Raw genomic sequence first — 27,664 nt, forward strand, 5'->3', positions numbered from 1 at the left:
CTACTTTTCATTGAGGAAACATCGATCTGTGGAGAAAAAGTAAAACACAATTGACCCTTAAACTCTAACTGATATCAAACATTCAGGATGACAACATTTTGGATGAAAGAGAACTAGGACACTATTAGGAGAAGAGTTGAGCAACAACTATTTCTTTTACGTTGAATTCTCTCCCTTGTCACAGAAATCAGAGACAAAAATTAGAAAGACTTACCAGTAGTGGTCAGGTCAATGGAACTATCATTTATAAGTCCATATGACTGACAGATTTTCTCAAATTTATTTTTTATAATTTCATTCAAGGTCCCATCTTTACGCCGGCCTGGATTTGGAAAGGATTAACCGTTACTCATGAAAATATAGCTATAACTTTGACAGAAATTGTCACTGAAACAATGACTATGTAAGAGTTCTGCCCTGGATTTCAGGAAGATAGTGTTAAATCCAGAGTCTCTCCCTGGATGACCTTGATATTCTCAACGATAAAGTAGAAATGTCATCCATTCACAAAGAGAGATGATGAAATATAAGTAGTAGGATTGGGAAATGAAAGAGTAAGCAGGTCTGGACCAGCTGCCATGTGCAAAGCTGCAGGAATAGGGGCTATAATACACTTACTATAGAGCTCCACCCCTAAGATCTTTTTGTCAAACTCATTAATTGTAGAAATCAGGAAGTAATCTTCTGGATCGACATCTTCCACATGGAATTCATGCCTACCTGGGTCTATAAAGGAATAAGATCAGAAATTTACTTGGCAGTCCAATGGATGAGGATAGACAGACCCTTCCTTACTATTCTATGAGTGGTACTTCCCTAAGGCATTCTGTCTAGCCTGATTCTCCTCATCAACAAGGGGGACAGTCCTGTTTTCTTCTGCCCTGGTCAAACCTTATATCTGGAGCCCTGCCATCATATCTGGGTGGCACATTTTAGGAAGAACAATGATACATTGAGGTGAATACAAAAAAGTGACTGAATAATTAGAGAATTTAAGTCCATGACATATATAAATGGAACTAGGGATGTTTACACTAGAGAAAAGAAGAGTTAGGGTTGGGGGAATAGCATGAGGGAGTCTTCTACTTTTTGAAAAGCTATCCACAGAAGAAGGTACCATGGAAAGGATTTAGAAAGGATACTGAAATTACTTAGTTGGAAATAGCTTCCTTGACTTTTCCTTTGCCATGATGGTTTGGTGGCCAGAAGTAGTTGTCTAGCCTGAGGAGGATTATGTTTTTTGCACTCTAGTCTTCAAGAAGCAAAGTCAATGTTTCAAACCTTTAGCCCACTAGACCAATCAAATTTGAAAGGTTATTTTCATTACCTTTTAAGGAAAAACTAGCTTTGCATAGATGTGGGAATGAGGTGAGGGGAGTTGTTCCTGGCACAGTCAAAGGGAATTTGTTTTTGCTTGAATGTGTATATTTGATAGAAGGGTTTTCTTTTTCTTTGTTTCCCAATTTTGGGTGGAAGGTGAGAGGCACAGAAAAATATTTTTTGTTAATTGAAAATAAGTAAAAGGTTTGTTTAAACAAAAGGAAAGCTCCAAAAAGAAATGTATGGGGAAAAAATTAAATTGCAGAAGGATATATTTAGACAACTGTACAGAAACACTTTCTTCATAAGCAGATCTCTCCAAAAATGAAAAAGCCTTCTTTGGAAGCTATTGTTTCTCTATCACTTGCAAGCTTCAAGTAGAGGGCAGATTATCAATTTTCAGGAGGTGTTATATAGGGGCTTCCTACCCCTGAAGGTTAAAATGGCACCTCTTTAATGAAGCCTTTTTGGACTGATCAGGTTCAGATATTAATAACAATGTGTATTCTTTCTTATTGATACATACATTTGAATTTGTATCTGTTAGTTTCCACTCTGAAAGCAAACATTTCCAATCTGACACATTTCTTGTTTTCCCTAGAAAGAAAAAACCTGGAACTTAGAAACAGGTAGAAGGCATTGGTTATATTTTATTTTCAATAAAAATGAAACCTATGGAGTGGCCTGCCCTGCTGCCTTGGTGGGACATGAGTAGGAAAATATTGATTCCAATGGCTCTGCTCCCCTTCTTCAACTTTGAGTTCTCTCAATACAAGCCCCCATGGCATCCCAGGGTTTCCTTATTCCAGTCCCATTACTCTCCTGGAAACACAAAAGGAATTCCCATACCTAGCCTGTTTGGAGAGAAGCCCCCAAGAGTGACCTGGAGCTTTCACCTCCCCATTAACTTACCTCATAGAAAAAGACATTATCAATTCATCAACTGTCACTTTAATTTCATAGATTGAAGCTCCAAAGTCATCATTTTCCCAACCCTTATAGGAAGAGGCCAAGAGAAAAGGATACCACCGTCCTGAAAGCTATGCAGAAAAAGTTCAGTAAATGGAAAGGAGAGAGAAGAGAATAGGAAAGGGGTGAGCTGGGAAAAATACAACAAAACAGAAAGTGCCTGGTGTGACCTGGACCTAACACTATATGAATGTGAAAAGAGGAGAAAAGACTCTGGGCTAGGTGTAAAAAGTTCTACCTTTCATGATTTCCAGTACAGGAATGTTTATAGGCTCTGTGGCCCTAAGGATATACTGGGGCTGGGTGGGAAAATAATGGTCCAGAAAAGGTTACCATCTCCCTTGGACCAAGGGCTAGCTGCCTAGCAGTTAACAAGGACTTTTGATAATATAGTCCAGGAAGAGCTCAAGACGGCAACGGAATAGCATTGGCAACCTATATTTACATGGAATGGTGGTGCCCACTATGAATTGGGGTCTTCTGCTAATAGCAACACTTAATGAGTACACAGTGATAAGGCAGGTGTTCCATGATCCAGTGAGAGGAAGTCTAGACAGGGTATATAATGAGGGAACCAGAAGTATAACTAGGAATAGGCAACTGGCCTTTTTTCCCAGAACACTGAATTTGGAAAGCATACTTGAAATACTTTAGTAGTACAGGAACAGTGCTAACTACTAGTCTGTTATTCTCTCCTCCACTGGCTTAATATTCAGCATCGTTGGATCTCTTAATCTTCTTCCTATGAGTAGGGGAGATGTCCTGATACACACACTGACCCAACATGTATTTCATGCTTCTTGTTCCTAGAAGCAGTTGTCCATGGGCATAAACATTTCTAATTACACTGTTTATAGTCTTAAGGAAGAGAGGGGAATGGAGGGATAAAATGGCATTTGTTGGAGAAGTCCTGTATTAAAAAGAGCACTGACTCAAATACCAGAGCACCTAGATTCAAATTCTTCCCACTTCTTTCTTTTCTTTTCATTTTTTCTTTTTTGCTCTCATTTTTCTTTTTCTTTTGCAATTTTTTGGAGGGCAAATGTCAGTCAGCTGACAAGTACTCATATATTGGATCACTACTATACACAGGGCACTGTGGCTCTTAACATATCACTTTAACTTTTCTGACCCTCAGTTTCCTCACTTGTAAAATGAAGGTGTTGAAGTAGATGTTTTACAAACCTCCTCCCTCCTCTAAAACCTGTAGTTGTCTTTGAAAAACTCTTAGTTGGGGGGGGGGTGTTAGTGAAAAGAGTATTAGTCTGGGCACTAGGAGACTTGGGGTCAAGTCCCAACTATTTTTTAGAAATAACTGCACACATCATTTCCCTTCTCTGGGCCTGTTACTTCACCTGTAAAATGAAGGAGGTGGCATAAATGCTTCATATAGGGTCCTTCCAGTTCTGGCCTTCCATTATTCCTGAATACAGTTAAACCTAGCTTTTGTCTGGCCTTCTATCAAACTGAAATCTCCATGAAACTATTTCTTTCAAATATCAATCAACAAGAATTTTTTACAAAGCATTGTTCCAGGCACTGTGGAGAAGGCAAAGAAGTATATACCTTGTTGGTGAACTTACTAATGTTTAATGAAAACTCAGTTTCATAAGGATGCCCCCGCGTTACCTTAAAGTCTTGATCACATAAGCCTATATGCCAATTTTTTATTAGCCAGAGTATCAACCCTATTCATTCAATATCAATTCTAAGTAACAGAGACCTTACTGTGGTTTTCCAGTGACTACAATAATGAATGCTACATTAATTCATAAACAAAGATTTATTAAGCCCCTTCATCAGACTATATTCATGTTTTGATCATCCCTAGAAATGGAAAAAAAGTAAGGTGTATCTATGACTAGAGTTGAACTAGGAAGTCTCCAAAATTGAGGTGCTCTTTCCTCTCAGAGGAAACTGCTCAGTCATACTGAATCTGATTTTACTTTATTATTCTCTATTCCCTGAGTAGACACAGATAGACCTATCCAGTATGACGACCTAGAGTTTTAAAATTCACCACAAATAGTACATTCAGGGGCCTTAGCAGTGAGTAACTTTGCTCTCTTTTCCATCTTTTTCCAATCCACTCACCCTCAAGCAAACCAGAAGAAGATATTTGTGTTGATTTATGCCACCATAACCTCCTTTCATCCCCAAATACATAAAATTAGAACTATGAAATTTGAAATTGCTTCTAAAGATTGGAAACATGCTGTTATCACTCACAAAGACACACACACACACACACACACATACTCAGGACTGGTTTAAATGAAAACTCAAGGTAAAAAAGACTTCGAGTTCAACTCATTAGAGTGAGGGAATAGATGATTCGATTTGGAGTTATTACAAATAAACTCTGATATGGAGTATTGCAAGTAAGCTCTTTTCCAATGAGAAAAAAACCTGTTTGAATACCAGGAAGTAGGATAACACACACATACACAAATACTTGCAAACATGTTCATACTTTCAATTAGTTCCATATCTTTTAAAATGCTAACCAAAATTCATGTGATCCATACTTTTCCGTACTAACTTGCCTCATTTCAATTTTGTAAATTTCCACCCTCATATTCCCACCCCCAACCATATAACACTGTGCCCAATGCTACCTTGCTCATATCAAATTCTTCTTCTGTAGTAATGGTCTGAGTCTGAACAGTACAGGACAGGGCCAAGCCCAAAATCAACAAAAGAAGTCTCATCATCACAGCATTTATCTCTTCATCTAGCAGCCAAGAAAGATGGAAGATTATTCTTATGAATGTCTCCCACTTTTCATTCAACTGTGCTTTTAAAATAAATATATCCCTCTCTAAAATTGGGTTTTCTTCTAAAGCCATCAAGAAAAATATCACATGCCTATAGGGGCCTTAAATTTGTTAATAATTGCCCAACTACTCAAAGTTTTCCAAAGACCTATTGTACCTATTGTCCTCTTCCTCTAAGGCTCATTTCCAAGAGCAACAGATCATGCTGTAATGGGCTAGTTTCCAAATCACTATACTTTGACCATTTTCCACAGTTTGGGAGGTTGGATTAAACTTTGATTCATCAACAGAGAGCACTAATCCCACTCATTTCTGAAGGCATGTTCTGAGCTAAAGGAAGAACAGATAGACAATAAAGGCTTTCTTTAATTCACCTGATCCTGATAACTTCTTTCTCTTGTATTCCCTTAGACATAGGAGCTTCATTTACGCTGTCACAATTAGTACTTGGTGATATATTGTACCATTAGGATGTATAAATGGTAATTATATGTGTTATGTGTATGTGTGTGTGTGTGTGTGTGTGTGTATGTGCACACATGATGCTTGTCTAATATCAACCAATGTTGGGCTCAAGTAGTTGAAGCACTACTCCTTCCCTCTCAACTAATGGTGTCTCTTATCTCTGGAGCTATGAAAGCATATGGGCAGGCTCATTTCTGAGAAAGTCTGACCACCTAAAAGAAGGTTCAAGTACTTTTCCTCATATTCTTTGGATTTTTATACTACTACTACAAAGCCTCGAGGGAAATTATTGAATGCTTAGGTTTGGCTTATATCTAGAGTCTTCCATCTTAAGATCTGCTTTGATCAAAATGCAAACCTAGGGTCCAGAGTAAAAGTAAAGAAGACAAGACCATTGTTCATTTTCATTTACACACACACATGCATATATGAATATGTGCATATGTGTACACATGTACATCTTTATGTGTACATGTGTGTGCGCGCATGTGTATGTGTGTACATATATGTGTATACACGAAAATGAGCAATGACCTTGTCTTCTTTGCTTTTATTCTAGAACCTAGATTTGTATATATATATATACACATCCACATACATATATACACACATAAAATGCATACGCATGTATGTATTGTGTACATATATATGCATACATGCAAAGATGTGTGTTTATATATGTGTGTATACATATATACATACACACATACTCATGCTTTCACAAAGTCCATTTGCCAGTGACTGTCTTGACTCATTTCATGGTATATAGTTTATGGTTTCTCTGACCCTTATGATTTATGGAAAGATATGTTTGCATTTTAGAATTTTGTAACTTCAAATATAATTCTTCCTCGGAGATTACAAATGAATTAATGTTGCTTGCTAGAAAATACATAAATAAAAATATTTAGGAAACATTTGTTATATGTCAAGAAAAATGCTAAATGCTAGGAATAAAAATACAAAAATGAAAATAGCCCTTGCCCACAAGAGCTTACATTCCAATATGGAGACAACACATATAGTGGAGCGATGACCAAGAACTAGTGTTTGGGTTTGGAAAATTTTAGCAATAGTGAATGGAGCCTTAAAGAGGAATAAGTTGAACTAGCCTCTTCAGGACTAAGAACAAAGTTAATTTGATCATGTTTCCAGAACTGGAAGGGGGAAGGTAATGGATATGGAGGACATACATGTGGCAGCATTGTATGTGGAAATAATAATAGTTAGCATTTATATAACACTTTAAGGTTGCGTTTTTATGTGTTATTTCATTTGATATTAACACAACTCTGGGAGATATGTGCTATTGTCCTCATTTTGCAGATGAAGAAACCAAGGCAGAGAAGTGATTTGCCTGGGCCACACAGCTACTAAATGTCTGAGGCAGGATTTACTTTATTTTGTTTTTGTTTTTTTGTTTGTTTTGTTTTTGTTTTTGCAGGGCAATGAGGGTTAAATGACTTGCCCAGGGTCGCACAGCTAGTGTCAAGTGTCTGAGGCTGGATTTGAACTCAGGTCCTCCTAAATCCAAGGTCAGTGCTTTATCCACTGTGTCACCTAGCTGCCCCCTGAAGCAGGATTTAAACTCAAGTCTTCCTTACTTGAAATCCAAAACTCTTTCTACATGGTCACATGGCTGCTAGAAGGGAGAAATGAGGCCTTTGTCAGAGATATTTGTTTTAAAAATTCTTTCCCAGTTTTCTGCTTCCCTTGTAATCTTGGTTACATTAGTTTTGTTTATGCAAAAACTTTTAAATTTTATATGATCAAAATGATCTGTTTTACATTTTTTTTTTGCTCTCTATATTTTCTTTGGTCCTAAATTCTTCCTCTACCCATAAATCTGACTCTCTTAACATTCTTCTTCTACCCACATAAATCATGCTCTCTTAATTTGCTTATGGTACCATACTTTATATGTAAATCATGTACCCATTTTGACCTTATTTTGGTATATGGTGTGAGATGTTAGTCTATACCTAGTTTCTGCCATACTCTTTTCCAGTTTTTCTAGCAGTTTTTGTCAAATAATGAGGTTTTGTTCCAGAAGCTTGGGTCTTTGGGTTTATCATATACTAGATTACTATAATCCTTTACTATAGTGTAATTTGAGCCTATTTTATTCCACCAATCCACCTCTCTATTTCTTAGCCAGTACCAGATTGTTTTGATAATTACCACTTCATAATACAGTTTGAGATCTGGAATTGCTAGACCACATTCTTTCATATTTTTCATTGATTCCCATGATATCCTTGAGCTTTTGTTTTTACATTTGGATATTATTATTATTTTCTCTAGAACTATAAAATATTTTTGATAGTTTGATTGGCATAATACTAAATAAATAAATTAACTTAGGTCGGATTGTCATTTTTATTATATTAGCTCAGCCCATGAGCAATTAATATTTTTCCAATTGTCTACATCTGAATTTATTTGTGTGCAAAAGTGTTTTGCACTTCTGGTCATACAGTTCTGGGGTTTGTCTTGGTAGGTAGATCCCCCAAGTATTTTATATTGTCCACAGTTATTTTAAATGGAATTTCTCTATCTGTTCTTACTGGACTTTGTTGGTAATATATAGAAATGCTGATGATTTATGTAGGTTTATTTTGTACCCTGAAACTTTGCTAAAGTTGTTTCTAATTTCAAGTAGCTTTTTAGTTTATTTTCTAGGATTTTATAAGTATAACATCATGTCATCTGCAAAGTGATCATTTTGTTTCCTCATTACCTATTCTAATTTTTTTTTTTTTTGCAGGGCACTCAGGGTTAAGTGACAGGGTCACACAGCTGGTAAGTGTCAAGTATTTGAACTCATCCTCCTGAATCCAGGGCCAGTGAGTAATCCATTGTGCCACTTAGCTGCCCAAATATTCTAATTCTTTTCATTTCTATTTTTTCCCTCTTGCTGCTATAGCAAGCATTTCTAGTACAATATTAAATAATAGAGGTGATAATGGGCATCTTTGCTTCACCCCTTATTGTATTGGGAAGGCTTCTTGCTTATCCCCATTCCAAATAATGCTTGCTGATGATTTTAGATGAATATTACTTATCATTTTAAGGTAAGCTCTTTTTCTGCAACTATTGAAATAATAATGATTCCTGTGGGTTTTGTTATTGATGTGGTCAATTATGCTGATAGTTTTCATGTGGGACAGTGAAAGGATCCTGATTATGTAACATCACCAAGTGACTTAGGAACTGGGAGAGGTGAGGGAAGAGCTTGGAACAAAGGTGAAAATTCATATCGTGGAGGCAATTATGACCCATGAGAAGATACTTGGGAAGCATGGACTTCAGGAGAATCAGTAATATTGCCTGAAGTAATTGGGGAGCCCCCTGAGAAAATAATTTGATGAGAAGGATAAAAAGCAGCAGGATAAAAATTCTTATTCCTATAACCAGTAGGAGAGGAAACAAGGACAGACATCTTTAGGACATTGAGAAGAACACTTTCTTCTTGAATTAGTGGAATTACAAATCCAGATTCTCACTCCAAAACCTCACCTACACCCACAGCCCAATTCCTAACCATGATAGCCATTCACATTTTTATACCAATTCCTCAGTTTGATCTCTTTCCATACTTTTCCTCCAAACCTCATCCCTTTGACCAGTCCACAACCTAATAGTAAACTTATATACAACAACTTTTAGAAGATGTAGAAAAAAGGAAGGAACAGAATTTAAATAGCCATTAGGAGAAAGAGAATGCAAATTACTCTTGGTCAGGATGACCAAGGAGAAGTCAAGCACTGCTAAGGACTCTAAGAGCACCTGAAAAAACAGTGGAGTCTCCCCAAGTTGATCTATATCAACTTTGTGTAAATTAAACCCTTCAGCACACTGCTCTGGATTGCTAAAGAAATATGGCTTTCAGACAATAATCCCATGGCCAAAGTTAATAGATCTGCCTGCCAGGATGAACTTCCTTATCTAAGTTCCTCACATTGATCTGTAGAGATAAAAGAATACACCAATGATTCTCAGACACGAATCCTTCTCAGAGATTTTTGTCACTATCCCAGAGGAAAAGGGAATAAGATTGGGTAAGGAAAAGGGGAGTCATGCTGGGGGTGTTTCCATTCAATGTGATTCTTTCCTCCCAGTTTCACAGGGGAATAAGAGACAGAGATGAACAGAGTTTACCATCATTGGACAAATCTCTAATTTGATCCTTCCTAATTCCAAATCTTTCATACATTTCCTCAAATTTCTTCTTTATCTCATCTGGCAAGTCTGGAGTTTTGCTTGTAGTTAGGTTGAGAGTGAAAATGGCTCTGAGACCTTGCAGATTCCTCACCACTCTAGGCTTGCTCTTTGAGCTGGGGTGGGCAGTTTTAGTCATCCCTGACTTGTGAGTGATTTTCCAACTAACAGTTTGCCTTATGGGGCCTCACAACTGGCTTGTCATTCCACTAGCCCTCTGAACCAGGACTGAGGGACAGCAGCTGCTTATCTATGCTGCAGCTAAGAGCTTCCCACTGGTTTACTTAAACATCCTCTGTGCTGTGCTGTGCCCCCTTTTACTCAAGTGAGACAGATCTTTCCTGAAGTCCTTCTAAATTCTCTTCAGCTGGAAGATTGTTTCTTTCCATCTTTTTGTAAGTTCTGTAGCTCCAGAATCTGTTTAGAGCTGTTTTATAATTAAGCTTAAACTGTGTTTTTAAATTAATTCATATTGCACCAGTTTTAACAGTAAGCAATGATTATTAATTAATATTATATATAATATCTTTATATAATGTAATATATTATATATGTATATAAAATATTATACATATTATATTTTATATTTTATGTGGTATATATAATATATAATATAAATTATATATTTTATATTATATATATATAATCAGTAAAGAATTGACCACATGGCAGAGAAATCAGGGAGAGAGTTTCAGCAAGGAGGCTAGGAGAAAAGCCCCAAAAGCCCCATGCTTTCTCCTGAGAGAGCCAGCACATGGTCTCAAGGAGACCCAAGAGTTCAGAAGACCTACCAGACCTACATTGTTCTAAGAGGGGAAGTCAAGCACCAGCTAAGAGAATGTTCCTGGTGTGGCTAAGGGTTTTATCCTCTTTTGAAAGAGGTGGGTCACTATACATTGATTAAAACTAATTGGATAGCATTATTCAATTCCTTTGGTTGACAAGACTTGAGGGTGCTCTACATTAAAATGAACTCTACAGATGACATCAAAGAGAAGAATGTAAAAGACCCCCACCAAAGTTGCTCAAGGCAAAGTCCATTATCCAGGGTTGGTTTGATCCCATCAGTCCTTCACTGAGTTAGACAAAAGAGTCTATCTCCATTTCTTTTGTTCCCTTGGGTTTCCCCAGATCAAGGAGAACAGGAGTATGTGGGAGAAAGCACTGAGAAGCTGATCTCTGGGTCCCCCAAGAAATCCATTTTAAATAATTATTTTCTCACAGAGGCTTGATTTAATAGGAAAACTTGAGAGAGCTCAGGCAACTTCCTGGCTACTCTCTGCCATCCCTGATTATTTTATATGGGGGATACATGGGTGGGTACTCAGGAGCTATAATGGAAAATTGTTGGAATGTATATCCTCCCCACCCTCCAGATCAGCATTTTTTATCTTGATTTAGTTTTATTTTCCCAAATTACATGTAAAGATAAATTTTAACATCCAGTTTGAAAACTTTGTGTTCCAAATTCTCTTCCTCCCTTCTTCCTCACTCCCCCCCAAGAACTCAAGCAATTATTCAGTATAAGTTATACATGTGTAGTCATGCAAAACATTTTCACATTAGTCAAGTTATGAAAGAAAACAGACAAAAAAACTTTGGAAAAAGGAACTAACAAAAAAATTATGCTTCAATCTGTATTCAGATTCCATCAGTTCTCCTCTGTAGATGGACTGCATTTTTTATTTCTGAGCAGATCATCTTACAATGTTGCTGTTATTTTGTATACAGTACATTTTACTTTGCATCAACTCATGTAAGTCTTTCCACATTTTTCTGATAATATCCTGCTCATCATTTTTTTATAGTAAGCTACATTTATATAGTACTTTAAAGAGAGATTTCCTTACAATGAAACCATGAGGTGCATGATTGCAACAACAATAATAGATAGCATTTATATGGTACCTTATACCACACAAAGATTTCTCTTCACAAGAGCCCAGAAAAGTACCATATGTTTTATCATCATCAATCAATCAATAAATCATCATCATCAACCAATCCAGATCAGCATTTTGATAATACTCTAAGAATTGAGTGGTAGCAGCTTAGCCACTTCTCTGGTGACATCATTTGCCAGAGGGAGTACAGGTGGGGTGAGCAAGCTAACCTCAGCCCAGGAATAGAGAATCAGAGAGTTGGGGAGGAGGGGGTCAGTGCTACACCCTGGCTATCCAAGTAAATCTGAGTATTGGAATAGTAATGGTTTTTTACCTATCAATTCCAAGTATATATGAGAGTCTTGTCTTTTTAAAAGAGATGTAGATTAAATTTCTGGGCATTAAGCTGAAAGTGATGTGGGGATGGATTTATTTGATCAAATTGATAGTGAGGTGTCTCAAAGAATTACAAGACTCAGTGACTCAGTTTTCAGTTTTATTAAAAGACTGTGATGACCACAGGGAGGACACCAAGGAGGAAAGTGTCTTGATTAGGGAGATGGAAATGGTCATATTTATGGTGAAAAATGTAGGTTACTTCTTCATAATCTTTCACATACTATTTTGGAATTGCTAGGGTCCTAAGACATCCCCCAAAGTGGGTACCTTTCTCACTTGGGGTGTGTTTTGGGGGTTAAAATGTCATAAGGTGGGGGCAGCTAGATGGCGCAGTGGATAAAGCACTGACCCTGGATTCAGGAGTACCTGAGTTCAAATCTGGCCTCAGACACTTGACACTTACTAGCTGTGTGACCCTGGGCAAGTCGCTTAACCCTCACTGTCCTGCAAAAAAAAAAAAAAATGTTGTAAGGTGAAATTAAAGATACGTTTGGTCTTTCTGTGCATGTCCCTAAAACATGTTTAAACTTGTCAGACCCCAAGGGTCTCTCTGTTTATGATACCTCTTTCCTCTAAGATCTGTTTTCTAGGTACAGTTTCTGTTTCCTGTCATCTAAAAATATTAATGGATATTAATGGTTTATGGTCCCCAACTACTTTTTCCTTAGGCTTCTGTTAACAGTGTTTGTTGATAAGGACTAGAACCCTCTGGTTTCTAAGAACACAGGTGTTTAGTTCCTCTGTTAACCCTTACTGTTGATAAGAAATCAAGCCTCAGTTTATCTGTTAACCCATATGGCGACTTCCATCAAAAGGGAGGTAGAAGAGACCATGGATCCTCTTCTGGGGAAGAGATATTACCTTTTCTGAGAACTGCAGCTAAATCCAGAAATTAGAAGTAGCAAGCAGGTCCAAAATTTGGCAGATGACACCAGTTGGGGGAAGAATATTGCCCAGAGGCTATATTGCCAGAATTGTAGGGAGCAATGTTCAACTAAGATTATGTTTTAACCATACATAACCGATAGAGAATGAACTCTATGTGAGACCAGAAATGAGAAGCCCTGTGGGAGCAACACATTGACATCACCAAAGAACATAAAAGCCTTACCATACCAGAGCCACATATAGACTGGCCTCATGTAATTCCTGCATAAATGTCCTTGGCACATAGGCTAAAAATAATAGATAGTATTTATATAGCATTTTAAGGGACAGGTAGGTGGTGCAGTGTATAGAGAGCTAAATCTGGACCTGAGTTCAAATCCAACCTCAGACACTTCCTAGCTAGGTGAGTCACTTAATATCTATTTGCCTCATGGATCACTGATTCCCCACCCCCACCAAACCCCACCCCCCACCAAAAAAGCGATATATTGGAGAAGGAAATGGAAAACCACTCCAATATCTTTGCCAAGAAAATCTCATGGACAGCTGGTCCATGGCATCACAGACTTGAACATAACTGAAATACTCAAAAACAACATATGGCACTTTGAGGTTTTCAAAGCACTGTCCATGTTATCTCATTTGATCCTTACAACAATCCTGGAAGTAGGTATCATCATTATCTTCATTTTATAAGAAACTGAAGCTGAGAGAGGTTAATTGACTTGCTAGGGGTCACATAGTTTATGAGTATATGAGACTACATCTCAACTTAAGTATTACTGACTCTATATCTAGCACTCTACGCTGCCACTTAATTGACTCATATTCCCAGTGTATCTCCTCTTCTAAATATATGCCCAGGGATCGTGTACTCTCTTCACTAATTCAATATATCATTAGGGAATAGCAAATTTCAAGTTCATGGGAAAATATATGATTGCAATTTTCAGTTTTCCATTTTGAGTTTTCTTGGCAAAGATAGAGGAATGGTTTGCCATTCAGTTTTCAGTTTTTCAAAACAAAACTGAATTAACATGCTTTGATTTTTCATCCCAATCACTTCCCAATGTAACCCTGTCCTTCCCCTTCCCATCCCATTCCCAGCATGAGAGCCATCCCTCATAAATGGGATGTTACACCCTCATAGAAGTCCACTTTTGTAAAAGAAATCAGGAGATCCATTTTGGGGTGGGGGGCTGGGCAATGAGGGTTAAGTGACTTGCCCAGGGTCACACAGCTAGTGTGAAGTGTCTGAGGCTGGGTTTGAACTCAGGTCCTCCTGAATCCAAGGCCAGTGCTTTATCCACTGCACCACCTAGCTGCCCCTGAGGAGATCCATTTTTATATCTCTTCTTTGCAGCCAAATTTGATTATTATAATTTGGAAACATTTAATTTCCTTTTGTTGTTGTTATTATCCTTTCTATTCACATAGTTTTACTCTTTATATAAATTATTTTTCCAGGTTCTGATTGCTTCACTTTCTGTTCATGGATTTTAAGTATTCCTTTGATTCTTAAATCCTCTCTCCTTGATTTATATTCAAGGAGAGTTGTTTTTCCTACCTGGTATTTCATACTTTCTTCTATTTTTAAGTATTTTCATTTTTTTTATTATTTCTTGGTGTCTCCTAGAGCCCTTAGCTTGCATTTGCTCAATTCTCATTTTAAGGAATTATTTCAGAAGTTAGTTAAGTATGGTTGTTTAACCCATTTTATTGAACTAATTGATTAATTTCCATTTCATTACTTTCTTGCATACCTCTCATTTCTTTTCTCATTATTTCCCATTTCTCTTCTACTACTTTTATTTAATTTTTAAAAATCATATTTTGCTCTTTTAAAAATCTTTTTCCATAGAATGGTGGATCAGTGGAATAGGTTAAGCACAGGAGACACAGTAGTAAATGACTATAGTAATCTAGTGTTTGATAAATCCAAAGACCCTAGCTTCTGGGATAAGAACTCACTATTTGACAAAAACTGCTGGGAAATATGGGAAGATAGTATGGCAGAAACTAGGCATAGACTGACATCTTATACTGTTTACCAAAATAAGCTCAAAATGGGTAAATGATTTAGACATAAAGGGTGATACCATAGGCAAATTAGGAGAGAAAGGAATACTTTAGCTCTCAGATCTATGCAGAGGGGAAGAATTGATGACAAAGCAAGAAATAGAGAATATTATGAAATGCAAAATGCATCATTTTGATTGCATTAATTTTTTTTGCAGGGCAATGACTTTCCCAAGGTCACACAGGAAGTAAGTGTCAAGTGTCTGAGGGCAGATTTGAACTCAGGCCCTCCTGAATCCAGGGCCAGTGCTTTATCCACTGCACCACCTAGCTACTCCTGATTACATGAAATTTAAAAGATTTTATACAAACAGAAGGAATGCAGCCAAATTAGAAGGAAAGCAGAAAGCTGGGAAACAAATTTTATAGCCAGTGTTTCAGATAAAGACCTCATTTCTAAAATATATAGAGAACTAAATCAAATTTATAAGAATACAAGTCATTACCCTAATTGAGAAATGGTCAAAGGATATGAACAGGCAGTTTTCAGATAAGGAAACAAAAGCTATCTATTGCCATATGAAAAAAATGCTCTAAATCACTATTGATTAGAGGTACCACATCACACCTATCAGATTGGCTAACATGACAAAAATTAAATGTTGGAGATGTGGAAAAATTGTAACACTAATGTATTGTTGGTGGAGTTGTGAACTGATCCAGCCATTCTTCAAAGCAATTTGGCACCATGCTCAAAAAGCTATAAAACTGTGCATACCCTTTGACCCAGTAATAGCACTACTAGATCTGTATCCCAAAGAGATGATAAAAAAGGGGAAAAGACCCACACATACAAAAATATTTGTAACTGCTCTTTTGGTGATAGAAAAGAAATGGAAATTGAGGGGATGCCCATCAATTGGGAATGGCTGAACAAGTTGTGGTATATGAATGTAATGGAAAAAAATAAAAGAAATAAAAAGAAATGAAAATAATCTCTTTTTTTAACTCTCCAAGGAATTCTTGGGATTGTGTCCAGTATATATTTTTCAAACAAGATATGAGCATGTGTACTTCCTTCATTTCCCTAGAGGGTCAGGAGAATATAGGAGCAGAATGATGATAAATGTGGTTTGGTTAATTACTTTTGTTTTGTAGTCTACTTGGTTTGGCTTTCCCCCTAGCACTCAATAGACAGAAAGTAGGATTAGACAGTAGAGATAACAAGATATTAAATAATTAATGAAGTATGGAGTTGTATTTATGGCCTGTTTGGAGGTTTTTCTGATTGAACTGGAAAATGAGATTGCACTAGCTGGCTGAAGATTGGCCATGTCCCTGGTGGCTACTGAAGAGCTATGCTTACCAGTCAAGGAATCAGTCAAGTTGAACAGCTCAGAGCAGAAAGGAACTTTAAGGTTGATGACCTCTGGCAACAAGGAAGAGAGACCCATGTATTTCAAGGCAGAATCACTACTGACAGCTGGGAGGTCATGTTCATGGAAGAGAAGTCTCATGAAGCCCAGCTCAGTGACATGCCCAGCAAGGGATGTTTTAAACTTAGGTGAGTAGCATAAAAATACAACAAAAAGTGAAAGGACATCAAAGCTCTGCAGGATTAAAGGTGGTATTTGCTTTGGCCACATGTGTTCCCTAGATGTGTGCGTCACTACTTTTGTCTCATCAAGCCAGCAGTTCTGCTAGTGCCAAGTGGGAGAATATTATTATTACCAGAGGCCCCCTGCTGTGAGAGCATGAGTTGACTTTTATGAGGTTCAGTGTCCAAAGTTACCTCACATCATTATGAAACCACTCTCAACCAATCAGCTTAAAGCAGTGTGTGAGGCAGTTGGTTTTGTCAGTTGGTGGTTGGAACCTCATGAGATTGGCAACTGAACCAGGAGTGGTTGAGGTAGTTAGAGTTTTCCTATTCTTTCAGAGACATTTGTTCTCTCTTTGTTAACCTCTAACATATTTTAATAAATGTTTAATACCTGAACTGTTAAACTGTTGTCCTAGTTAGCTTTCCCCACAAGGGGACAGAAAGGGTAACCACACACATTTAGTTGTACTCATCACACAAGGAAGGGGAATAGTCTAGAAGAGGTACTATCCTTTGTTGTAAGGAAGGATTCACTGGGTAGATGGATGCTGTAAACCATTAATAAATATTATGTAAAAACAAAAGGTATCAATAGCATCTACAGATAAAAGTCAGTTGAGGTGTCTGGATGAATTTCTACAAAACTGACAAGACCTTCTCTTTCTGATGCTCTAAAATCCCTTCCCACTTCCCACAGATTCTTCAAAATATTTGTGACAAAATATGCTGGAATAATTATTTATTGGACATTTACAAGCAATAGTTCTGCATGTGAGGATGCAGAGCAGGGAAGGAGATAAAATCCTCCAGGTGTTTGGAGAGAACAGAAAGCCAGTAGAAAATTTCATCATCCATATTAGCAGGTCTTTGGAGGAAATAGGAGCCATTCCTGAAACACAAGGCTGTTTCATCCTAGCAATTCCTGTGAGATAATGAAAGGATCCTGAGTGCATAATACCATAAAGTACCTTAGGAACCAGGAGTGAAGAATAGAACTTGGAACAAAGGTGAAAAATTTACATCCAGAGGTAATTTTGACCCATGAGAAGGTAGCTAGGGAAGCATAGCACTCGGGAGATTCAGTAATATTGTCTGAGGTGAGTGGGGAGCCCACTGTGAATGGAATTTGATAAGAAGGACAAAAAGCAGCAGGATAAACATCCTTATTTCTATAACTCTCAGGCTAGGAAACAGGGACAGCCATCTTTAGGAGCTTGAAAAGCACAAAAATCCTTCTTGAATCTGATGGGTTCCTTTAACATATTAGATTGAATGTATTACAAATCCAGATTATCATTCCAATCCCCACCCCAAACTTCACCTGCACCTTCACCCCACTTCCTAACGCTGATAACCCTCCACATCCTTATCCTAATTTCTTAGTTGATCCATTTGCATACCTTCCCCTTGAAACCCTATGGCTCTTCCTCTCATAAATTTCCTTTATACCAACTTTTAGAACATAGAGAAAGAGGGAAGGAAGAGAATTAAAATAGCCCTCCAGAGAAAGGGAATGTAAATCATTTTCACTCTCCCACATTAAGCATTTGTTTTCCAAGAAAACATCAGGATGCCCAAGGAGAATTCAAGGACTTCTGAGGACTCTAAGAGCACCTGAAAACAAGGAGAGTCTCCACAAGCCGATTTATATCCATCTCTCTTTGTGTAATTAAACACCTGAGCACACTACTCTGGATTCCTAAAGAAATATGGCTTTCAGACAATAAGCCCATGGTTGAAGATAACAGACCTGCATGCCAGGATGGATTTCCTTATCTAAGCTCCTCACATCGATCTGTGGAGACAAAGCAACATATCAGTGATACTCAGACGTCAATCCTCAGAGCTTTTTGTCACTTTCCCTGAGGAAAGGGAAATAAGTTTGGGTAAGGAAAAGGGGAGAAGAGCTGATAGTATTTCCATTCTATCAGATTCTTTCCTCCTAGTCTCACAGGGAAAATGGGCAATAAGAGACAGAACTTACCATCATTAGAAAAATATCTAATTTGATCCTTCCTAATTCCAAATTTTTTACACATTTCCTCAAATTTCTTCTTTATTTCATCTGACAGGTCTGGAGTCCGGCCTGTGGTTAGGGTGAGAATGAGAATAGCTGCTGAGTCTTTTTCACTCATCATTTGCAACAAAATATAGAGAAGGATGGTGTCTGGATGATTTGGGCTGGAGGATCAAGGGAAAGGTGAATATACCATTGATCTAGGTAACTGAGCTAATAACATTGGGAATTGGAAAGATCATATGCCCTAGGATTTAATGTGAACAGTTGTTATTTGTCCTTTGTTCTCAAAGAGGACCATGACATGAGGATGATGTCATCACTTGTACTGAATTGGATTTAAGTGAGGGAGGACTGTGCAAGGTCACCAACCTCACTCTTTCCTCCAGAGTTACCTGGATCCAGTGGCAAGATATTTTTCAGCACCACTGGATATGGCCCTGGATATTTAAGGCAATTGAGGTTAAGTGACTTGCCCAGGATCATACATAGCTAGGAAGTGTCTGAGGTGAGATTTGAACTCAGGTCCTGATGACTGAAAAGCCAGTGCTTTTTCCACTGTTACACTTAGCTGCCTGGAATGTGATCAGTAATAAATAGGAAAAAAGATTCCCTGTTGATTTTCAATAAATCAATCAACAAGCCTTTATTTATAAGAGTTCTAGTTTCAAATTTTTCTCCCTCCCCCATCCCCAAGGACAGCAGGTAATCTGATGATGACAGGGAAAACCAAAACACAAACTTAGAGGAGGACAACACTGTCAAAATGCCTACATGCAAAGTCTCAGAGGGGAACTTGAATTGCTAATTGAGACCAAAAAGACTTCTTGGCTGACCTCAAAAAGGATTTTAAAAATCAAATTAGAGAGGTGGAAGAAAAATTGAGAAAAGAAACAAGAGTTATGAAGAAAAGGTTAATAGCTTGGAAAAGGAAGGACAAAAACTGGCAGAATAAAACAATTCTATAAAAAATAAAATTGGCCAAATGGAAAAAGAGGTACAAAAGCTTACTGAAGGAAATAATGTCTTAAAAATTAGAATGGGAAAAGTGGAAGCTAATGACTATGTGAGATATCAAGAATCAGTCAAACAAAATCAAAAGAATAAAAAAGGAAGAAAATGTAAAATAATTCATTAGAAAAAGAACTGAACTAGAAAATAGGTCTCCCAAATTTCCCTTGAAACAATGTTAAATTAAGCTTCTAAATGGATTCTTCAGCTACAGAACCTACAAAAAAGACAGATTGAAACAATCATCCCATTTAAATAACCTAGAGGGATGTAGGAAAGGTCTGTCTCACCTGGGTAAAAGGGGAGTGCAGCTCAGTGCAGATGGTGTCTGGCCAAGCCAGCAGGAGGCTCTTAGGCACAGAACAGATCAGCAACTGAGGCACCATCTCCCTGTCACATAAAATGCTATATAAATACTAGCTATTATTGGTAGCGTATGTGATGAGGACATTTATGCAGGAATCACATGAGGCCAGTCTATATGGGCAAAAAGAGTAATTCATGCCTCTGGCATAGTAAGGTTGTTATGTTCTTTTGTGATGTCAGTGTGCTGCTCCCAGCACATTCTATATAACAAAATATTTGTAATTCTTTACAATGTTATTATGTAGAAGAAGTATATGTAAACTCAGGTTATGGTTATATGGTGACATTGATGGGATGATACTGCCCCCTGCCACCCCACCCCCTGCCAAAAAATACCCTACCAAGATAAAGGAAAGCACAATAAAGGGGTGAGAAAGGAACGGGATGAAAGAAGGAGGGGGGAGATTGAATGGGGGTAAAGTGTCCACCATAAAAGAACTATGAAAGAACTATCATAATGGAGGGGTTGGGGGGAGTGGACAAAGCTCAAACCTTACTCTCATCAAAATTGGCTTAAAGTTAGAATAATATACACACTCAGTTGGATATAAAAATATAGCTTACCCAAAAGGACGTTTTAAAAAAGGATAGGGATAATAGAAGGGGTAGGGGGGAGTAATAAAAGGAAGGTGATATTGGGGAAGGTGGTGATCAGAAGTAAGACACTTGTGAGGAGGGAAAGGGTGCTTGCTAAGAGTAGGGGTAATAAAAAATTGAAAAATAGCATGGAGTGAAATAAAGTTAGAAATCATAACTATAAATGTGAATGGGAGGACCTCATTGATTAAACAGAAGCAGATACAGAATGGATTAAAAACCAAAAATCCTATAATATGTTGTTTACAAGAAACACATTGGAAGCAGAGATACACAAGGTAAAGGTAAGGGGTGAGAATAGAATCTATCATGCTTTAGCTGAAGCAATGAAAGCAGGGGTAGCAATCATGGTTTTAGACAAAGCAAAAGCAAAAATAGATCTGATTAAAAGATAAACAAGGAAACTATATCTTGTTGAAAGGTACCATAGGGGCAGCTAGGTGGCGCAGTGGATAGAGCACTGGCCCTGGAGTCAGGAGTACCTGAGTTCAAATCCAGCCTCAGACACTTGACACTTACTAGCTGTGTGACCCTAGGCAAGCCACTTAACACCAATTGCTTCACTAAAAAAAATAAAAATAAAAAAAAGAAAGGTACCATAGACAAATTGTATAGCATCTAAATTTAGATAGTAAAACTATAATAATGGGGACCTTAACCGTCCACTCTCAGAACTGGATAGATCTAGTAAAAAATAAGTAAGAAAGAAGTTAAGAGGGGTAGCTAGGTGGTACAGTGGATAAAGCACCAGCCCTGGATTCAGGAGGACCTGAGTTCAAATATGACCTCAGACATTTGACATGTACTAGCTGTGTGACCCTGGGAAAGTCACTTAACCAACATTGTCCCACAAAAATAGAAAAAAAGTTAAGGAAATGAATAGAATTCTTGAACAGTTAGATATAATTGATCTCTGGAGAAAACTGAATGAGAATAAAAAGGATTATACCTTCTTTTCTGAGTACATGGGACCTACATAAAAACTGACCACATGTTAAGCCATAAAAATCTCAAAAACAAATGCAGAAAAGCAGACATCCTTTTCAGATCATAATGCAATAAAATACATTCAATAATGGACAGGTGAAAGAGAGATTGAAAACTAATTGGAAATCAAATAATTTCATCCTAAAAACAACTGGATAAAGAACAAATAATAGAACAATCAATGATTTCATTAAAGGAAATGGCAATAATGTGGCAATATATCAACATTTATGGGATGCAGACAAAGAAGTACTTATAGGACAATTTGTATCCCTAACTGCTTACATCAGTAAAATAGAGAAAAAGCAGATCAATGAATTGGTCATGCAACTAAAAAAATACTAGGAAATGAACAAAGTAAAAATCCCCAATTAAACACCAAATTTGAAATCCTGAAAATCAAAGGAGAAATTAATTAAATTGTGAGGAAGAAAACCATTGAAGTAATAAATAAAACCAGAAGCTTGTTATATGAAAAAAATATTTTTGGTAAATTTGATCAAAAAAAGGAAAGAAGAAAACCAAATAACTAGTATCAAAAATGAAAGGGGTGAACTCACCACCAATGAAAAAGAAATTAAAACAATTTTACCCAATTCTATGCCAAGAAACCTGACAATCTAAATGAAATGGAAAATATCTACAAAAATATAAATAACCCAGATTAACATAAGAAAAAAAAACTTAAATAACCCAATGTCAGAAAAAGAAAATGAACAAGCCATCAATGAAGTTCCTAAGAAAAAATCCCCAAGCCCAGTTGGGTTCACAAGTGAATTCTACTAATCATTTAAAGAACAATTATTCCCAATACTATATAAACTATTTGGGAAAATCAGTGAAGGAGTTCTATCAAATTACTTTTATGAGAAAAAATATGGTGTTGATACACAAACCAAGAAAAGCCAAAAGGCAGAAAGAAAATAATAGACCAATTTCACTAATGAATATTGATGCAAATTTTAAAATTTGTTTTAAATTTGTTTTTTTTGTGAGGCAATTGGGGTTAAGCAACTTGACCAGGGTCACACAGCTAGTAAGTATTAAGTGTCTGAGGCCAGATTTGAACTCAGGTACTCCTGACTCCAGGGCCAGTGCTCTATCCACTGTGCCATCTAGCTTCCCCGATGCAAATTTTTTAAATAAAATACTAGCAAAGAGATTAACAACAATATATCACAAGGATCATATACTATGAACAGGAGGGGTTTATGCCAGCAATGCAGAACTGGTTCAATATTAGGGAAACTATTGGTATAATTTGCCATATTAATAACAAAACCAACAGAAATCATGTAATTATCTCAATAGATGCAGAAAAAAGCCTTTGACAAACTATAGCACCTATTCATGTTAAAAACTAGAAAGCACCTATTCCTACTAAAAGGCTAGAGAGCACAGGAATAAATGGAGCTTACCTTAAAATGATAAGGAATATTTATCTAAAACCAACAGTAATAGGGAAGCTTTCCCAGTACAATCAGGGTTAAAGCAAGGATGCCCAATATCACCTCTATTATTTGATATTATACTAGAAATATTAGCTATAGAAATAAGAGAAGAAAAAGAAATGAAAGGAAATAGAATATATAATGAGGAAACGAAACTATCATTCTTGGCAGGAAACATGATGGTATACTTAGAGAATTCTAGAGAATCAACTAAAATTACTTAAAATATTGAACAACTTTAGCAAAGTTACAGGATATAAAAGAAACTCCTATAAATCAACAACATTTCTATACATTACCAAGAAAACCTAACAGCATGAGACAGAGAAATTCTATTTAAAATAACTGTCAATAATTTAAATACTTGTTAGTCTACCTTCCAAGACAAACCTAGAAACTATACGAGCAGAAGTATAAAACACTTTTGACACAAATAAAGTTAGACCTAAATAACTGGAAAAAAAATTCATTGCTCATGAGTAGGCCAAGTCAATATAATAAAAAGGATAATCCTACTTAATTTATTTAGTGCCATACCAATCAAACTGTCAAAATATTTTATAGATCTAGAAAAAATAATAATATAATTGATCTGGAAAAACAAAAACTCGAGGATATCAAGGGAATCAATGAAAATCAATGTGAAATGAGGTGGTTTAGCAATATCAGATCTTGAACTCTATTATAAAGTAGTAATTATCAAAACAATCTGATACTGGCTAAGAAATAGAGAGGTGGATCAGGGGAATAGAATAGGTACAAATTACACTGTAGTAGATGACTGGAGTAATCTAGTATATGATTAACCCAAAGATCCAAGCTTTTGGAACAAAAATTCATTATTTGCCAAAAACCTGCTGGGGAAACTTGAAAATAGTATGGTAGAAGCTAGGTAGAGACCAACATCTTTCACCATATGACAGAATTAGATCAAAATGGGTACATGATTTAGAAATAAAGGTTGATACCATAGACAAAACAGGAGAGAAAAGAATAGTTTACTTGTCAGATCTATGAAGAAGGGAACCACTTGTGACCAAACAAGAGATAGAGAATATTATGAAATACAAAATGGATGATTTTGATTACATTAAATAAAAAAAGTTTTTCTACAAACAAATCTAATGCAGGCAAAATTAGAAGGAAAGCATTTTTATAGCTGATAAAATGTATTTCTGATCAAGTTCTGTTTTCTCAAACAGAAAGAGAACTGACTGAAATTTATAAGAATATAAGTCATTCCCCAATTGATAAATACTAAAAAGATATGAACAAGTAGTTATCAGATAAAGAAATCAAACTCTACATCACTATTGATTAGAGAAATAGAAATTAACACACTTTTTAGGTACCACCTCACACCTATCAAGAGGGACTAAAATGACAAAAAACAAAAATGTTGGATGTTGGAGAGAATGTGGTAAAATTAGAACACTAATGCGTTGCTTGTGGAGTTGTGACTTGACCTAACCATTCTGGAAAGCAGTTTTCAACTAGGTCAAAAGAACTATAAAACTGTGCATACCCTTTGACCCAGAAATACCACTACTAGGTCTGTATTCCAAAGAGATCATTAAAAAAGGGAAAGGACCCACGTGTACAATAATATTTATATTAGCTCTACTTGTGGTGGCAAATGATTGGGGAATGGCTGAACAAATTGTGGTATATAAATGTAATGGAATATGATTGTGTCATAAGAAATGATGAGCAGACAGATTTTAGAAAAAAAAACCACCTGAAGAGACTTACATGACCTGATGTTGATTGAAGTGAGCAGAACCAAGAGAACATTGTACATAGTCACAGCAACATTGCATGATGATCAACTATGAATGACTTAGCCCTTCTATTCAATAAAATGATCAAAGACAATTCCAAAAGACTCATGAGGGAAAATGCTAACCACATCCAGAGAAATAACTATGGAGTATGAATGCAGCTCAGAAGATACTATTTTAACTTTTTGTTTATTTTTTTCTTGGTTACCCCTTTTGTGCTGATTCTTCTTTCACAACATGACATGTGGAAATATGTGTAACATGATTATTCATGAATAACCTATATCAGATAGCTTTCTGTCTTAGGGTGGTGTGAGGGGAGAGAGGGAGAAAAATTGGAAACTTAAAATCTTATACAAATAGATGTTGAAAACTATCTTTACATGTAATTGGAAAAATACTATTAACTGGATAAAAGAATTTTAAAAAGAGGTTATTGAAGGAAGCTCAGCATGGAAAGTTTGCCATCCTGGACAGCTTTTTCCCTGACCTCAGGCATTGTACATTACAGTCAAACAGAGTTTGGGGATACCCTCAATACAACATATCCCCCCTCCTCGTTTTATCTATCTCATATGATGAAAATGGAAGTATTAGGAAAGAATCATAGGATACATACCAAAGAGTTCTGCCCAAGTGGTCACCTTCTTATTGTTGAAATTATGACAGATATACGTGACATGTTTAGTGTCCACACTTTGCACTGAGAAATCATTAAGTCCATCATCTATGACAACATTAAAATTACAAATCAGACTTTTAACACTGCAGGAAGAAGCTCAAAGACTTGTGCCTTATTGGTAGTTGAACTTCATGCAAATGTCTTAATTCTATTATAACATTTAACATTTCAAATAAAATGCTATTTTGTTGACAAACCTATACTTTTGTCAACATCCCTCCTATATACCTCTAGAGTCCTACCATGTTAGAAATGGAAGGAATTTTGGAAGCTATCTAGTCCAACCATCTCCCTTTACAGATGGGAAAACTGAGTCCAAGAGAGAACAAAAGGCTTTGTATAGATTACACAAAGATTTAGTTTCCATTTCAATCATAAAGGGCTAAGGAGATCTGTAGAGATCAGTAAAGAGGAAGTGAGAAGATCAAAGGGTCTATTTTGGACTGGCACAGTTCAATTGTAATGAAATTAAGACAGGGTAATGAAGAGACATCTTTAACACCTGTCCCTCCAAAGTCATTTTTTGTATAGTCTCTGACCATTAACCACTTCTTCTTAGGTAATAGGGCCATTAATTCATTTTAGAATAATACTGAAAGACACTGAGAACCTCATTTCTACTTACATTGTACATAAAATTGACCATCATCTCCTCTGAAAGAAGTCAATGAAAATTGAATGCATTTGCCATTTTCCCTGGAAATAAAGATTAAGATGACAATAACCTCATATTTGCACAGGAAATTTTACTGTAAAACACCCTTTTGCATATATTTTATTTGGTGGTTTCCCTTAATGTCCTTAAAACCAACCACATCCAGAATTGCAACACTAACTGATGCCTGTATGGGTTAAGGTATCCCAGAACTATTCCTAAACTCAGACTTTTGTCCCTTCTCCCATATCTACTAGTTAAAACAGGTAGCACTTACTTTCTGAAGAAGACTCCAGTAAGATCGCCATTGTTTTCACTGACATTTTTGATAAAAATCTCCAAACTCCCTCCTTTTTCAATCTTAGATGTCACATTGGAGGCCAAAGCAACAGTGAACCACTCTCCAGTAACCTGTGAGACAGAGTTTGGATGAGAATTTTAAAAAAGACATCCCTGGTCACATAGATCCATAATATCTTAGAACTGGGAAGGACCATAGTCTAAATCACTCATATTACAAGTGAAGACTGAGGCCTCAAAACTGAAGCCTATCCTTAACCAATTCTACCTGTTTCATACATTATCTTCATAGTACAGCAGAAAGTTCATGAGACAAGGACTTAGGAAAGTTGACTTCCGGACTCAACTCCCATAACAAATCTCTCTGAAATTTTTTGCAAATTATTTAACCATTCAGTATCCTTGTTTACTCATCTGTCCAATAGAATTAATTATATTTGTACTGTGTGTTTCATGGCATTATCCTAGAAATAATATTATTTCCCCCTGTTCTTTCTATGTACCTTGGACTTAGGTATGACTGGTTATTTTTGCAATTATTTGGGGAGCAGGGTATGAAATTGTCTCAGGAAGTGGAAAGAACTCTACTAGGGTACTTAGTCCTTCTAAAAAGTTGCATCCATTCTCTAACTCTAATCATTCATTGTCCTGGGGGATTCTCTTTCCCTCTTCTCTACTTTGGTCTGAAATAACACCTCATGGCAGAATTCATGCAGCATTTAAACCAGTACAAAGGCAGAAACAAAGCCCCCAAGCTACCATCTTAATTCCATTCTTGGTCACTTACTTTTGATAGATCTCCCAAATTGTTATTCAGGGATTGGAGGCCACAGATCAAGGCCAGCCCCACAGTCAGCATTAGCATCTTCATCTTCTGAGGGTTTTTCTCTGATGCTTCAGCAGCAGCTGAATATGTGAGAAGGATTCTGATGAATACTCTTGGCTCTCTGGTCAGTTGCCTTTATACTTCATTTTGGGGCGAGGTTCCTGATGTTGTGGCACTAAAGGAACACTAATCCATCAAAGTATAATTTATTCAGTTACAGGCTGTAAGTAACTGTTAGCCAAAGATCCCAAAGATAGATTAGTAAAGTACTTTTTGACAACAAAGATTTGACAATTTCCAAATGCAAATTTCCAAGACAAATGGCCAGTGTTAAGTTGGATCAACTTCCTGGAATCAACTGTATATCTATCCTAAGACCAGAAGATATAATTCCTATGTTCTTTATAGTTGTGGCAGTCAAGCAATTAACACTTGTTTATAAAATAT

General features: G+C 36.7%; 1 protein-coding gene across 1 annotated transcript; it reads right to left on the reverse strand.

The window, feature by feature from the left end:
* Window positions 1–27,262, reverse strand: LOC122739051 (major urinary protein-like). The gene is made up of 9 exons (XM_043980907.1): window positions 27,179–27,262; window positions 26,369–26,502; window positions 26,062–26,132; window positions 25,374–25,481; window positions 18,529–18,630; window positions 16,308–16,424; window positions 619–726; window positions 215–322; window positions 1–26 (listed from the first exon to the last, which is right to left on the reverse strand). The coding sequence occupies exons 1-9, from the start codon at window positions 27,260–27,262 to the stop codon at window positions 1–3; spliced, it is 858 nt and encodes a 285-aa protein (XP_043836842.1).
* Between the last annotated feature and the right edge of the window lie 402 nt (window positions 27,263–27,664).

Source organism: Dromiciops gliroides, chromosome 2, assembly GCF_019393635.1.
Source record: "Dromiciops gliroides isolate mDroGli1 chromosome 2, mDroGli1.pri, whole genome shotgun sequence".
In the NCBI taxonomy this organism is placed as follows: Eukaryota; Metazoa; Chordata; class Mammalia; order Microbiotheria; family Microbiotheriidae; genus Dromiciops; species Dromiciops gliroides.